Source organism: Notamacropus eugenii, chromosome 5 (genome assembly GCF_028372415.1).
Source record: "Notamacropus eugenii isolate mMacEug1 chromosome 5, mMacEug1.pri_v2, whole genome shotgun sequence".
Classification (NCBI taxonomy): domain Eukaryota; kingdom Metazoa; phylum Chordata; class Mammalia; order Diprotodontia; family Macropodidae; genus Notamacropus; species Notamacropus eugenii.
Genome location: NC_092876.1, coordinates 146,927,082 through 146,944,125, shown reverse-complemented (window position 1 = coordinate 146,944,125; position 17,044 = coordinate 146,927,082). Strand labels below are relative to the sequence as shown.

Below are 17,044 nucleotides of genomic sequence, written 5' to 3'. Positions count from 1 at the left end.
GTAATCAAAGCTATCTATAGCCATATGAAAGAATATTCCAACTCACTATTGATTGGAGAAATGCAAACTAACATTTATGGAATACTATCTTGTATTAGATTGGCCAATAAGACAGAAAAGGTAAATGACAAATGTTGGAGGGGTTGAGGGAAAAATGAGACATTAATGCATTGTTGGTAGAGTTGTGAACTGATTCAACCATTCTGTAGAGCAATTGGGAATTATGTCTGAAGGGCTATAAAGCCATGCATATCCTTTGACCTAGCAATACCACTACTAATTCTGTATCCCCAGAGAGATAAGAAACAAAAAGGGAAAGGACTTATATGTATAAACCTGTTTATAGCAGCTCTTTTCTGAGGGCAAAGAATTAGAAATTGAAGGGATGCCTGTCAATTGGGGAATGACTAAATGAATGTGATGTGATTATGATGGAATACTATTGTACTGTAAGAAATGAAGAGCAGAATGCCCTCAGAAAAATTTGAAAAGACTTAACTTGAGCTAATACAAAGTGAAATGTGCTATGTACAAAGTAACAACAGTATTATAAAATGATCAACTGTAAATTACTTAGCTATTCTCAGCAATATAATGAGCCAAGACAACTCTGAAGAAACTTATGAAAAATGCTTTTCTGTCCCCAGAGAAAGAATTGATGGTATCAGAATACAGATTGAAGCATACTATTTTTTAACTTTCTTTTTCTTGAGGCTTTTTTTATCTGTTTTCTTTCACAACATGAGTATTATGGAAATATTTTGCATGACTACACATGTATAACATGTAGCTCACTACATGGAAGGAGGAACGGAGGGAATTTGGAACTCAAAAGTTTTAAAAACAAATATTAAAAATTGTTTTTATATAGAACAGGAAAAATAAAATAGTAAACATGAAAAAGAAAAAAATTAGTTGTCATGCTTATCAAATTTATAAATGACACAAATTAGGGGAAACAGTTCGGTGGGCTACATGAGGAATCTGGGCTGGTGTGACCTGCACTCTACTCTCACACTGGTGCTACAGACCTTTCCTGCTGACCTTCTAAGTTTTCTTGGGCTGGAAAATTGTTTTACCCCATCCTTTTGTGGGTTCTGCTGCTCCAGAATTTGTTTTAAGGTATTATTTAAAGGTGAGGGCTTTTAAGGAGAACTCAGGCAAGTCCCTGCCTTTTCTCTACCATCTTGGCTCCACCCGCCTCCATCTTTATTTTTACTAACTTCAGATTCAGCATATCTTCAATTATGAATGTGTTCAGTCGTTTTTCAGTTGTGTTCGACTCTTGATCCAACTCTTCACGACCTCATTTGGGGTTTTCTTGGTAAAAATACAGGAGTGGTTTGCCATTTCCTTCTCTAGTTTATTTTATAGATGAGGAAACTGAGACAAGCACAGTTAAGTGATTTGCCCAGGGTTACACAGCTAGTAAGTGTCTGAAGCCAGCTTTCAGCTCCAAGCCTCGTACTCTATCCACTCTATCCACTGCACTACCTGGCTGCCCAATTTTAAATGGAGACAACAGATATTTTGAGAAGGGTCCCTGGGCCAAATTGTTAGAGACTTCTATGACCAAAAAATCTCCCTGAGCTAGGTCAGTGGACAGAGTCTAGTAAGATTACATTACAGAGGAAAAAACTAAAGTCCTACACTTGAAGATTACTGCTAATCCTAAAAGTAGTTTTTAAATATTTGAAGATGACTTGGCCTTGTGATAGAACAGAAGTAGTAGGGCAGAATTAGGAGCAGTGGTTTGGGAGTTCCATTGAAAATTCTAGCTCTGTATGAGAAAAACAAAAAACTTCCTGTTAGAATGTAAGTATGATGGGGGTAAGTGCTACATCTTATAAACTTTTATCTCTTACATTAAGTAACTATGCATAAGACAATAGGGTATGTCATGAGTTGGTGAGTTGTGGAGTTTTTTAAACCAGAACTAGATGACCACTTAGGGATATTACAAAATATAATCTCAGGTGTATTTAGGCTGAAGATGATCTCTGAGGTCCCTTCCAGCTCTTGTAGTCCTTTGATTCTGTTATTTTGTCAAGACAGCTCTGCTCATATATGGAAGGAGTTAGTGGTTGACTTTAGAGGCAAGGTTTGTTTACTATAAATGACAATGAGCAGATGTAGGGAAATGATTTTACTGTAAGGAGGAGACTGGAAAAAAAGAGTGGTTTATTTTAACATTGTGCTACAGATGAGCATGCCTAGAGATATTTAAGCTATAATTTTAAAGTAACTGTAATATCTTTTAGAGGTAAAGCTCTAGAAGTTTCTTCTGGTGCTAGCTTTTAGGAGAATTTAATTGTTCTATTTATATCTCTTCAGGATTTTCCTGTTCTTATGTTTTTTTGAAGGATGTACTGTACCATTTTTTTGAACCCAGATTAGAAATATTATTTGAATGATCCAAGTGAGAGGAAATAGGGAGCACAAAAATGAAGGGAAAGCAGGCAGTTCAATTATACTGAACTTAAATAAATAAATATGGGAGTTTGAGAAGCAAGAAAGAAGCAGAACCTTAGAGACTCAAGAATTACTTATCTTGCAGAAATAGCTAAAGTGAATGTGTGAAGAAACTAATTATATCAGAAAATGGAACAACTCTGCACACCCAAACTTTACCCTTGCTATAAATGAAAATGTGGCCTAAACCACAGGATTAATTCGCAAACTTGGGATGAATTATTTTGTTTTGTAAGCTTCAGGGTGTGAAGGGAAAGAAAGATTTGTTGAATTGAATAAGAAATGTGTCATTCATTGTATACGAGTACATTAGTATTAGAAATAACAAGAGACCTAGCCTACCTTCAAGGATGGAGTGGGATCAGGAGATGGAGACAAGAAATTAATGATTTGCAAATAGGTTACTTTTTAACTAGTTTCTTAAATTGGAACTTGGAATCTACTCATAGAAACATTATTGTAAATGGTAGGTATGTAGCCCATAAAATTATTTTTAATTCATATAGCCAAAATGCCATACACATGTAATTTGCAAGTGGACAAAATGTTGTAAAACTACTAATTAAGCAAAAGAGAAACTTATTGAATAAGTTTTTTATTCATCTTGATTGCTGAAGTTTTAGGAAAAACTTTAATTAGAAGATGATAACGAGGTCAGTAGAGACTTAAAGAAATATTGAAGGAAATTTTGGAAACTTTTTAGTAGTTGGTGATATTGCTTATTTTTTGCTCCTACTTTCCCTTAAATGTATGTCTTTCCTTTTCTATGACAAATTTTTTTTACTCTATGTTCTTATCTATTATGATCATAAATTTACTAGCAGTGAATATGGTTAAGAATTATTTGAGCATATGACTAAGACTGAAAAGAGAGAACTTTTTTTTAAGTCTTTGTAAGCTGGGATTTGAATGGAATTAAATGCAATATATATGCATTTGAGAAAGACTGCCTTCATTAGAATTGGCAGTATAGTAGTAACTGAACTATGAGTGGTGAAAAAGGAACATGGGGGAAGATTCATATGTTCACAGTCATTTTGGGGTACAAGAAAGAGAGTGATTGTTAAAAAATATGGGGTCATGATTTGGTAATCAATCAGCAGTCATTTATTAAGTTCCTATTACGTACCAGGCGCTGGGCTAGATGAGGGATACAGAATCCAAAATAAGGTAATTCTCGTCCTCAAGGAACTTCCCTTGAACTGAGAAGATAACATATAGACATATCAATAAGAACAAAATCTCTACAGAGTTAAAAGGTAAATTGGGGCAGAGCAGACAGATAAAAGGTTTCATTTAGAAGGTGGCATATAAGATAGAGCTTTGAAGAAAGTTAGGGATTCTACCAGGCAGGAAGTGAGGAATGAGTACATGGAGGGGCAGGGAAAGGACGTATGTACACACTGGTGCCAAGGCATGGAGCTGGGTGATGAAACATCATATATGGGATATACATGGAAAAAAGAGCAAATGTGCCAGTTTGGGTGTGATATAAAGTAATGTACATAAAGTAGAAGAGTAATGGTAATAAACCTGGGAAAAATAGGTTGAAACTTGATTCTGAAGGACATTAAATACTAATCAGAGGAGTTTTTTAATCCTAGAAGCCAAAGGCAGCACTGGAGGTTTTTGATCAGTGACATGGTAGATCTGTGTTTTAGGAAAGTTATTTTGGCAGCTGTGTGAAAGATGTAAGAAAAATGAGGCAGAAAGACCAAATAATCCAGGTGAGAGATTTATGAGGACCATAATTTGGGTAGCCTTGTAAGTGGAGAAAAGGGAACAGATACAAGAAATATCTGTGTAGGAAAAGTCAAGAAAACTTGGCAACTGATTAGATATTTAGGATAATGGAGAATGTGGAATTGAACTTGAATTCTACATTGTAAAACATGGCCAGTAGGCATTTGGTCAGATAGGACTGGAGCTCAGGAGAGAGACTGGGCATTGGATATACATACATAAAATAATTGGATTCCACGGGTGTTCATGAAATCATGTGATACTGTTTTCAGACCTGCTTGTTTGCTTTCTAGAATCGTAGAAATCATAAAAATAAAGAAACAAGATGAAACAAGACATAATTATATACCTAACAGAAAAATTTGAATGACAAACACCTGAAGAGAGAGAGAGAGAGAGAGAGAGAGAGAGAGTGTGTGTGTGTGTGTGTGTGTGTGTGTGTGTGTGTGTGTGTATTTAAGGAGGCAATCTCAATTAAGATGAATAGATATTGGTCTATAGTTTAGCTCCTTATTTAGTCATGTGTGACTCTTTGTGACCCTATGGACTGTACTGTCATGGGATTTCCTTGGCAAAGATACTGGAATGGTTTGCCATTTCCTTTTCCAGCATCACACAACTAGTCTGAGGCCTGATTTGAACTCAGGTCTTCCTGACTCCAGGCCAAGTGCTCTATCCACTGAACTACTGACCTACCTATATATTTTAGCACTATGGTACAATTATCTTTCTGAATTTAAATCTGGCCTTAGACACTTTCTAGCTGTGTGACCCTGGGCAAGTCATTTAACTCTCTTTGCCTCAATTTCTTCATCTGTAAAATGAACTAGAAAAGGAAATGACAGACCACTCCAGTGTCTTTGCCAAGAAAACCCCAAATGAGGTCATGAAGAGTTGAACGCAACTGAATAACTGAATAGCAACAATTTAATGTTATCTACTTAGCTTTTATAAAGGGATAAAATAGTTACCATTCATTTGAACATATCCACAGTTTTTGCAAAACCATAATTATTACCCAGCACTCGTTAATATAATGACTATTATTTTTTCCTCCTTGAGTTCGGTGCCAAGAAAGAAGTTTGCCTCTACAGGTGAATTGGTAGGCATTCTTTGTTGGGCAGTAGTTAGCATAAAGCTCAATGATCAGTTTGCCCTATTTGTCTTTACTATTCAAAGACTCGGTACTAAATTTAGTGTACTACTCCAGTAATTAACTAATCTCTTTATACTTTCGCTTCTTTAATGAGTTTTGGTTCCATTGTTAGTTTTACTTGTCTTTGTGTGTAACTTTAAGCCTTTGTGGGGCATTGTAAAATATTCCTGTAATCCTTGCTACTGGGGGAAGCTGAGACTGGTGTATCAGTTGAGTCCGGGAATTTTGAGCTGCAGTAGGGCTAAAAGTAGTTAAGTATCTATACTATAATATAGTGAGCCTGCAGGAGTCCACCTAACTTGTAAGAGGACGGAAAAATCTAGCAGGTTGAAGTTTTCATGCAGATCATCATTAGGATTAGGCCCTTGAGTGACTGCTACACTCCCAGACTCTGTGAGATATTGAAATTCAAGTATCAAATTAAATTTTTTGGAAGTAGGTGAACTATGAGTCATAAATAAATTAGTAAATACATAGTACCACGATGGACAGGGAGGTATCTACATTTTGAAATTTAAGAAAAACATAGGTTTCTTTGTGTGAGCCTCTTAAGTTATCTGATTTAATACCCTAAGTAATCTGACATTACTTTTAAGTCACAAGATTGTTATCATCATTAGTATAAGGCAGGAAATAGATGATATAATGTCTTTATTTTTTATTAGTAAATTTTAGTTTGATACAATATGTGTTTCCCAGTAAAAATTATTCCCCCTCCTCCCCCAAACTTAGGGCATCAAACAGTTGAGCAAAATCACTAGAAAACATTGAGTGCCACTGTTGTGCTTTACAGTGTTTGTAGTTAACAGTAGGGAAGAATTTGTGTTTTGACTTTGGATGATATGGTACCAACATGATTATGCTTGACCTAAGTTTTGTTGAATTTTAGTGTTGTCTATGTTTGTATTGTTTTAGTCATTTATATTGGGTTTTTGGCTCCATCCTCTTTGTCATTTCATCCAAGTCTTACAGTTCTTTGAATTCTTCTATTTGGTATTTTTTATTATCCAGGTACTATGCAGTGCCTTTTTGAAAGAGTTAAAAGGTTGGTGTTTTTTCCATTATCCATTCATCCGGTCTGTTCATTCCTAATCAGCAAAATGTCGGTTTGTCCTGTACTTGAAATTGCAAAGATAAATCAAGAAGTATAGTATGGAAGATCATAATTAGATAAGTTTTCCTTTTCTAGCTCCGTGTAGTGGATAACACGTATACCAAAGATCTGCTTTTTGCTGATAACCTCTTGTCAGTCACATTGACTACTTGTCTAGATCTTTATTACTTGTCATTGACTTTTCTTTCCTATGTACTCGGTGTGCTCTTCTGGTTTCTAATATCCAATTAAACCTTCTGACTTTATGGTCCTTCCCAAGCTGATTCACATTGTCCTCTTGTTTGTTCTAAGCCTTACCTTCTTTGTTCAGTCCATCAACAGGCATTTATTAAGCATCTTCTGTGTGCCAGGTACTGTGTATAGTATTGGAATACAAAGGATTTTTTTAGACTTAGCAGTACAATTTCAGATACTGCATAATAGGAATGCCAGTACAATTTTTCCTTTTAAAATATTATTCATGACATTGCAGTTATGTTTTGAATAATAGTAATATATAGGATGGGATTGTTTCTTGTTTTTGTTTTCTGTCAGCAAAGGAAGCCCTAGAATCTTGCTGTTAAAAACATTGTTTGTAAAGGATGATTTAATATCATGCCTTCCTGTTGGGACTGGAAGCTCAATTCCGTGTGGACAGTCTCGGGCAGGTAAAAGTGGGACTTCTAAATCTTAGAGTCTTACGAGGCCCTCCATGAACAGCGGGGGTTCGAGAAGGTCAGACCGAGCTAGCTCGGCTAGCTCGGGTATTTCCGCCTCTCCCCCGGAGATACCTGATGGGTGGAGTCTCCCTGCCCTCGAGGTCGTCCCGGATTGGAGCACACCTAGTTACCTAACAGCACGGTATTGAGATGCAAACTGTGTGGCTGAAGATTAAGTAGGATTGAGGAAGCCTAAAAGCTCTCTTAGCACGTGTGGAGCCAAAGAGAAAAGTAGGGCTCCGCTTCTTTTCTTTCCTCTCTCCCCTCCCCCTCTCTCCCCGCTTGTACTTCTACTTCCATTCCCTTAAGCTTAGCCTTCTTAGGAAATCTCCCCCTCTTCGTCCTAAGAAAGAAGACCCCCTGCACTTGTAACCGAAACCCTGTAATAAAGCTCAACCCCTGTTTGACTCTGGAACGTCCTTTCTCTCATACGTGCATCCGGCGTGGCCAGCCGAAGACCTCGGGAGGTGAGGTAAGGAAGACTCGGGTAGCCCAATACAGGCCTCTAGGCTTGGCACCTTCCCATATTGGGGGACATTTAGTCAGTGAAGAGCCGAAAGAGATTTGAAAGATGCTACGTATGGTAAATACTCAATAACATCACACACAAAACGTGAAATTAACCTAACAAAAAAGAAATCAGTGTTTACTGATGTGGGAGTAATTTTTATTTAGTTATCTATATATAATCAGACCATAAACTTTAAAGAAAAACATGAAAAAATATTACCAAATTAGAATAAAAATAAGACATGGTATGCAGTGAAAATAATGTCAGATGGTTAATTCCAAAAAGTGCTAAATTGACAAAAGAGCAATCAACACAGACTATGAGTGTATCTTAAGGAGGAAATTTAAATTAGTTGTAGCAACTAGGAAACCAAAACTGCAGTAAATACTTTTATTTCCTTGACAAGTGGAGAGATGCCAAAGTGGAGGGCACTGAATGCCTATTTATGATGTTAAATTCATTATTTATGTCTTACAGAGGATGACATCAGAAAATTAAAAGCAGTTTTTGTTGTTTTTGTTTAGTCATGTCTGATTCTTCATGACGCTGTTTTAGGGTTTTCTTGGAAAAGATGCGGGAATGGTTTGTCATTTCCTTCTCCAGATCATTTTATAGGTGAGGAAACTGAGGCAGAGTTATACTGCTACTAGATTTCAACTGAGGTCTTCCTAACTTCAGGCCTGGCACTCTTGCCACTGAACTGTCTAATAAAATTATAAGAAATGATGGAGAGAAAAACATTTATAAGAGATTTGGTGAGAGACCCAAATAAGTATATCATTCCCAGGGCAAGTAAGAATGAAACTGGAAGAATTATAAACAGACCAAAAAACATGGAAAAGATCTATCAAGATGATTATATCAGATTCTCTAAAATAATGGCGCTACCACATTTTTCCTTAGGATTAGTCAGCATGGCTTCAGACACTTGTGTGACTGTGGACAAGTCATTTAACCCTCTTTGCCTCAGTTGTTCATTTATAAAATGAACTGGAGAAGTAAATGGCAAACCACTTCAACATCTTTGCCAAGAAAACTCCAAGACTGAAAAACAACTGAACAACAATACATGTGAAGTAAATGTGACACATACGTAATGTATGCTTGCCAGTATTATTTGCAAGTGACATGGAAAATGTTTACACTGATTCCATTTGGAAGAGAGATAACTTATAGGTGTTGGGGTCCTCTAGGTGTTCCTGTTTACAGCTCTCGTTGGGCTTTGATGAAGTCCTGGAGTATTGAAGCCCACCAAATGAGAATTGTAATATCTCAAAAGAGATTGGACTAACTGTTCATTGAGGAAAAACAAAGTGGATGAATAATGTCCGCTGTCCAGACTATGATATGCAGTTAGACGATCAGCCCACCCATCAGGTACATGAACTTTGAACAGACACACTGCAGGTTCAGAGGAAGAATTGAGTAGGGGAACAAAATGGATTTCCCTTGCGAAGTTGGTAACTTAAAAAAAACTGTTGGCTTCTCCCTTCTTTCCTTAATACCAGTATTTTAAACACATACATGAATATATCCCTATGTATCCATGTATATGTTTGTATTGATGTGTATACATGTATGTCTGTTATCACATATCATATTTATTATTAAGGTTGATAATGCAGTTCATGAAAACAAAGTGGCAGAATAATTTCTTCAGTAATAAACTTTATTTAACATCTTCAGTGTAGCAAATAGTGTCCAAAATAGAAATGGTAAAATTAAGGTATTTAGACTTAAAACAGAATAACTTTATACATAATTGAACTAATTGTTACTTAGGGTCACATCTAGGGTCTCATCTTTTGCGTTGTAACTAATTTTATAACTATCTTTGTGATTTTAGACCAATCGCTTTAATGATAATTAACTTAATTGACTGCCTATTATCTCCGATGTCAAATTCAAAAAACTCTCCAGTTTGGCATTTAAAGCCCTTTAACCCTGATTCTAGCCTGCCTTACCAGCCTTTCCTCCTCTTAAATACCTTTGAAGCCATTGAAACTGACTGTATTTTCACCGTGTATTTGTTTGCATATTGCCTCCTCCATTATATTGTAAGTTCTTTAAAGACAAGGATTATCAGGGGGGGGGGTGGGGGGGGGTGGAGCCAAGATGGCGGAGTAGAAAGACACACATACACATAGCTCCGAACCCACAACCCACAGAACATCTATAAAAAGGAACTTATGGCGAATTCTGGAGCAGTAGAGGCCACACAACAGTGGAGCGAAGGATATTTCTGTTCCAGAGGGGCCTGCAAACCTCTCGAAAAAGGTCCTACGCACCGCGGACTGCGTGCCGGGACTGGGAGCCAAGTACAGCCCTGCCATGCCCACGGCACCTAGAGGAACAGATCCGAGCGGGCTTCAGGGACGGGATCTCCAGCGGCCACGCGGGTCCCTCCACCCACAGGTGATGGGGGTCAGTGAGAGGGTCTCTTTGGCGGGTCGAGAGGAGAGTGGGGTGCCCCCATAACTCAGGCCCCCTCGGGAGGCAGTAGCTGAGGCAGTGGCAGACCAGGGCTCCCCAAGCAGGCAGGAGCCTGGATCCATTGTTGAAGGTGTCTGCATAAAGCCCCTGAGGGAACTGAGCCTGTGAGGCGGCCCTGCCCCCACCTGAGCACCTGAACTTAATCTCACACTGAATAGCAGCCCTGCCCCCACCCAAAGCCCTGAGGCTGGCAAGCAGCATTTGAATCTCAGACCCCAAGTGCTGGCTGGGAGGATCAGGAGGTGAGGTGGGTGTGAGGAGAATACTCAGAGGTTAAGTCACTGGCTGGGAAAATGCCCAGAAAAGGGAAAAGAAATAAGACTATAGAAGGTTACTTTCTTGGTGAACAGGCATTTCCTCCCTTCCTTTCTGATGAGGAAGAACAATGCTTACCATCAGGCAAAGAAACAGAATGCAGTCAAAGCATGAACAGCAGGTCAGCACCCTGCTAAAGGAGACCCCAAAAAATGCTGAAGAAAATAACACCTTGAAAAATAGGCTAACTCAATTGACAAAAGAGGTTCAAAAAGCCAATGAGGAGAAGAATGCTTTCAAAAGCAGAATTAGCCAAATGAAAAAGGAGATTCAAAAGCTCACTGAAGAAAATAGTTCTTTCAAAATTATAATGGAACAGATGGAGGCTAGTGACTTTATGAGAAACCAAGAAATCACAAAACAAAACCAAAAGAATGAAAAAATGGAAGATAATGTGAAATATCTCATTGGAAAAACAACTGACCTGGAGAATAGAACCAGGAGAGACAATTTAAAAATTATGGGACTCCCTGAAAGCCATGATGAGAAAAAGAGCCTAGACATCATCTTTCATGAAATTATCAAGGAAAACTGCCCTGAGATTCTAGAACCAGAGGGCAAAATAAATATTCAAGGAATCCACAGAACACCGCCTGAAAGAGATCCAAAAAGAGAAACTCCTAGGAACATTGTGGCCAAATTCCAGAGTTCCCAGGTCAAGGAGAAAATATTGCAAGCAGCTAGAAAGAAACAATTCAAGTATTGTGGAAATACAATCAGGATAACACAAGATCTAGCAGCTTCTACATTAAGGGATCAAAGGGCATGGAATAGGATATTCCAGAAGTCAAAGGAACTAGGACTAAAATCAAGAATCACCTACCCAGCAAAACTGAGTATAATACTTCAGGGGAAAAATTGGTCTTTCAATGAAATAGAGGACTTTCAAGCATTCTTGATGAAAAGACCAGAGCTAAAAATAAAATTTGACTTTCAAACACAAGAATGAAGAGAAGCATGAAAAGGTGAACAGCAAAGAGAAGTCATAAGGGAATTACTAAAGTTGAACTGTTTACATTCCTACATGGAAAGACAATATTTGTAACTCTTGAAACTTTTCAGTATCTGGGTGGGATTACACACACACACATGCACACGCACACACACATAGAGACAGAGTGCACAGAGTGAATTGAAGAGGATGGGATCATATCTTAAAAAAATGAAATCAAGCAGTGAGAGAGAAATATATTGGGAGGAGAAAGGGAGAAATGGAATGGGGCAAATTATCTCTCATAAAAGAGGCAAGCAAAAGACTTATTAGTGGAGGGATAAAGAGGGGAGGTGAGAGAAAAACATGAAGTTTACTCTCATCACATTCCACTAAAGGAAAGAATAAAATGCACACTCATTTTGGTATGGAAACCTATCTTATAATACAGGAAAGTGGGGGATAAGGGGATAAGCAGGGTGGGGGGGAGGATGGAAGGGAGGGCATGGGGAGGAGGGAGCAATTTGAGGTCGACACTCATGGGGAGGGACAGGATCAAAAGAGAATAGAAGTAATGGGGGACAGGATAGGATGGAGGGAAATATAGTTAGTCTTATACAACATGACTATTATGGAAGTCATTTGCAAAACTACACAGAGTTGGCCTATATTGAATTGCTTGCCTTCCAAAGGGAAGGGGTGGGGAGGGAGGGAGGTAAAGAAGTTGGAACTCAAAGTGTTAGGAACAACTGTTGAGTACTGTTCTTGCCACTAGGAAATAAGAAATACAGGTAAAGGGGTATAGAAAGTTATCTGGCCCTACAGGACAGAGGAGAGGATGGAGAGGGCAGAGAGGGATGATAGAAGAGAGAGAGCAGATTGGTCATAGGGGCAATTAGAATGCTTGGTGTTTGGGGGGGGGGATAAAAGGGGAGAAAATTTGGAACCCAAAATTTTGTTAAAATGAATGTCAAATAAATAAATAAATTTAAAAAAAAAAAAGACAAGGATTATCATTTTATATCCCCAGCGCTTAGCAATAAATGTTTATTGATTGATTGATTTCCCTTCTCTTTGTTCTTGTCCTGACAGTCCTGAAATGCATTACTGTTACTTAGCTCGATTGCCTAGAATCCTGTTTTCTTCAAATTTCCGCTCCTAGCCAGGTTGATCAGTGTTGTAGGACATAGAGTCAGGAAGACCCAAGTTCAGGTTTTGTCTCCAACACTCACTTGCTGTTAGCGGTTGTGACCTTAGGCAAGTTACTTATACTTTTTGTTCTTCCATTTCTTCACCTGTAAAATGGGGATAATATCACCCACATCACAGAGTTGTTATGAAGATCAAAGGAGTTAACCTACAAAAGGATTGGCAAACCTGAAAGTGCTATATAAATGGTGGCTATTATTATTCTTTTCTCATTCTTAGGCCTTTTTCTAATCTTCACTTCTATTGTCTTTCTTCACATGGTTCCTTTGTATTTTGTATATAATCTTGTATATACATGCATTGTGTTCTTCCCAGAGAGAATGAAATGTCTTCATACAGAAACTTTTTGATTTCTCTGTTTTTTATCTCCTATGCTTGGCATACATTAGTTGCTTAATGAATACTTTTTTATTTTAGGCCTTAGTTTTTTCATCTAAAAAATAAGATAGATTAAATTATCTCTATGATGTACCTTACAGCTCTAAATTATTTGACCTCATCTATGTTTGATTCCTACTAGCTTTTAAAGAAAAAGGACATAACTCCTATCTTCAGATACTTTCTGTCCCAGATGACTTCTGAGGTTCTTACTAACATAGAGATTCTGTAGTTTGGGAACATATTTGAAGGGTAATCAGTTTTATTTTGCTTTTGGCCAAAACGTTGCCAGCAAGTGGAAAGTAGTGGTGGTTGAGAGAGTGGTGATTTTTATTCAGTACGTAGAAAAGCTTCCAAACTTTTACAACTGTCCAAAAATGAAATGGATACAGTTGCTTAAGGTAGATTAAGTTTCCTACCAATGGAGGTTCTCCAAGGGAAACTGAGTGACTACTTTTCAAAAATTTTATAGTAGGGGTTCATGCTTTAGGTCAGGATTGTTCAGGATAACCTCTGTGGGACTTGAGGTGGACTTTTAAGGGCAAATGTAATGAACATGGAGCAGTGACTCCTGGTCTGTGGACTAAAGAATTCTTGCAAGGGTTTCATCTTGCTAAGTGATATATTCTATGGACTGGACTTGTGATTGGAGTAATATAGGGAACATTCCCCTCTGCCAATAAACTCCAGTGGTTCCCTATTGCCTCTAGGATCCAATGCAGAATGCTGTATTTGGCATCCAGAGACCTTTATAATCTAGCCCTCCTACCTTTCCAGTTTTCTTACAATTTACTCCCCCAATGCAAACTCTTTGATCCAGTGACATTGACCTCCGAGCTATCCCATGAACAAGACACTGGAAATTTTCTTTGACTGTCTCCCATGCCTAGGATGCCCTCCTTTCTCGACTCTGCTTATTGATTTCCCTATCTTCCTTTTTTTTTTAAGGTAATTTTAAAAATGTTATATTTGTTGGAAGGACTTACTTTCGCCTCTTTTTACATCCCCAGTGTGTAGCACAGTATCTGTCATATAGTAGGTATTTAATAAATATTGATTCATTGATTGATGAGAAAACTCTTGATACTAATATAGATCTGTGCTTTCTCTATACTTTATAGTCTTAAATAGTTACCTAGAGCATAAAGATTATTAAGTGACTTGCCCAGGGTCAAACAAGCAGTTTATGTCAAAGGCAGAACTAGATCAGTATTAAACTTGCTTTGTATACTGTTCTGATAAGCACTGGAAACGCAAATGGAAGCAAAAGACAGCCCCTACTCTCAAAAAGTTAATGGATAAAGATAACATAAAATGAAACTGAAAGCAATTGGACACATGTTAAAGGGGCATGGTAGAGAAGAAAAGCCCTGTGGAGATGAAACAGCAGTGCAGCCTAGAGAGGGATCTTTGGCCTAGGCCTCCTCCTTTAATCGGAGGTTCTGGGAGAAACCAGCCAAGCAGAAGGTGAGAAGCTTCCAGAAGAAGATTGAGCTTTCAGGCTAAAGAAATTTCTGTGGCATGGTTAAAAAAAAAAGTCCTGTGGAGATGAATCAACTTGTATGGTTTGGGGAGGAGAGAAGGTCTTCCTGGCTCCAGGGCCACTCCACCTTGCTCCTTGAGGTAGTAGAAATGGAGGTGAAAAGGTGGCATTTAAGGGAAATAGCAAAGGAAGAACTGGCAGGATTTGATTACAGATTAGAGCGTCTCTGTGACACTAATGTGTTCTTAGTTTGTCTTTACAGTGTCTCTTCCCAGTAGGTAGGGACCCCACTTTACAGTGACCTTAAGGGGCTTATTCTGGTTGCATTGAATTATAAGCTAATGTATCAGTAGTTGAAAGAGGGGGTAAGGTGGAAGTAACACCTAGAAAAGCAGTGACTTTTGGGAAAGTTGTTTGTGCTCCTGGCTTAGAGGAAGAAACCTTTCAAAACTGGGAATGCAATCACCGATGAATCTAGCCTAGGCAGATGTTCCTATGGTAACTATATCCTTTCAGATATTAAATAAAGCAAGGACATGTAACATGGAAAGTTAAGGACTTCAATAATAAATGACACTTTAAAAAAAAAAAGCAGTTTTTGAGTAGACAACTATCACTTCTCATTTTGTGAAGACCTATGGTAGTAGTTACTTGATTTGACCTACTTCATATGAGAATACTAATGCTCATCTTCACCTGAAGGACCTTAAAGAAAAATAGTCTTATTTTTCACATCAGCTAATCAGATATAAGGCTGCCATTTCTGATTATTGTATGCAAAAGACCAGTGTATGAACCGAGGCCTTTGAATAGATGAGATTTCTATTAATTTTGTTTTTAGTGCTGTAAACAGTTACAGAAAAATTACTGATTGTCTTATTTAAAATATTACTGTTAAGAACATTGATTTGTGGTTGGGTTTTTTTAGATATCTGTCCTTCCACTGTTCTTATTATGGTGTTTATATTATTAGGATAGCTTTCCAAAGCAAGTTTTACCACTAATGCTGTGGAATTGTGTGGTATTATGGAAGATTGGACTGGACTGGGACTGTCACACTAGGTTCTAGTCTCAGCTCTGCCATTAAGTTGTATGACCTTGGGTCAGTCACTTAACACCAGGACCTTAGTTTCTTATCTGTGAAATGAAGGAGGTTCATTAAAAAAGATTTTTGAAGATGTAGAGGTTTCTGAAAACCTCTAAAGTTCAATAATTTTAGCAGAATTTTACATTTATTAATACATACTGCTTGCTGTTCCACAAAATTGCCGAGAAAAACATTAGTGAAGAAAAACAACATAAGGAAATGAAATACCAAGGTAACCAAACATGGCCCTTTGACATATGGTGAAATTTAGAGTGAGTTTGTGGAAAATGAGCGACCTTAAATTCGTAATCTCACCTTTCTCTAGCTAATTATTTAAAGACAAAAATGGTAGATGATTTTAATTGATTTACTGTAATTTTAATTTAAAGGAATTTAAATTAAACTACTTTTCCTTTCTTTTTAAGAATAAAGGCTCCCTTCAGTTTGAAGACAAATGGGATTTTATGCGTCCTATTGTTCTGAAGCTTTTACGCCAGGAATCTGTCACAAAACAGCAGTGGTTTGATTTGTTTTCGTAAGTAACCTTTTCATTCTAATTTTGGGACAATAGGAATGCTGCTATAAATGGATTTTTAAAAAATTTTTAATGAATGGAAAATAAATATGCCTTTTAAATTGGCATATTTACATGTAAAATAAAGTTAACAACAGACTTTGACTCTGTTGTTATTTTATTGAGATTGCTCAGGCTTTTTTCATAGTTATCTTGAAAGAACATACCTTTCTTAGTTACATGTGTTGCTGGCCTCTTTTGAGCCTTTCACTGTTTTTTATATATCGAAGGAAGTGATGTTCTAGATGTAGTGTTGGACTTAGACCTGTGTTCAAATCTCACATCTGACATTGACTGGGTAAATCATTTAATATTTATGTGCCTCAAGTAGCAACTTAAGATTTATTTACCAAGTCATAGTTGGTAAAGGGAATTCCTCCTGTAGAAAAGCTCTCATAATCACATCTGACATGCTTATAATTATATCCTATGAGAATTAAAGCATAAGACCCAGCAGTTGAATTGATATACCATTCTATATCATCTGATCCCAGTTCTGCTACTAACAGATTGGTGACCTTGGACAAGACACTCAGTTTTCCTGGATATTAGTCCTCTAATAAGTAAGATAAGGGGGCTGAACTCTGTAGCCTTTGTTATCTCTAAAAATTTTGTGATTATATAATGTTCATGCATACACATCTTTTTTCTGTGTGCCAGTTGTTTTAAGTCAGTGAGAAAATAAAATTCAATGAGAATATATTTGTAAAGCACTTTCCATACCCTAAAGCACTATAATTGTTGTCTTTGTTGTTATTAAGTAAAAAGACTTTAGCCCATGGTGTGATATGACCATCAAATTTATGGTAGCTTTTGTAACTAAAATTAGACCTCATTTTAAGCAGGCTTTCAGCCACTAATTGAGACAGGAATTGCTTCT

The 17,044-nt window shown here is 37.4% G+C and overlaps 1 protein-coding gene across 1 annotated transcript in view; it reads left to right on the top strand.

Moving 5' to 3' along the window:
* The window catches only part of CUL5 (cullin 5), an 83,221-nt gene that overhangs the window by 21,336 nt on the left and 44,841 nt on the right, over positions 1–17,044 (top strand). Inside the window, exon 2 of the mRNA XM_072611195.1 lies at positions 16,016–16,125. Coding sequence (XP_072467296.1) covers positions 16,016–16,125 — 110 coding nt within the window. The remainder of the gene's footprint in view (positions 1–16,015; positions 16,126–17,044) is intronic.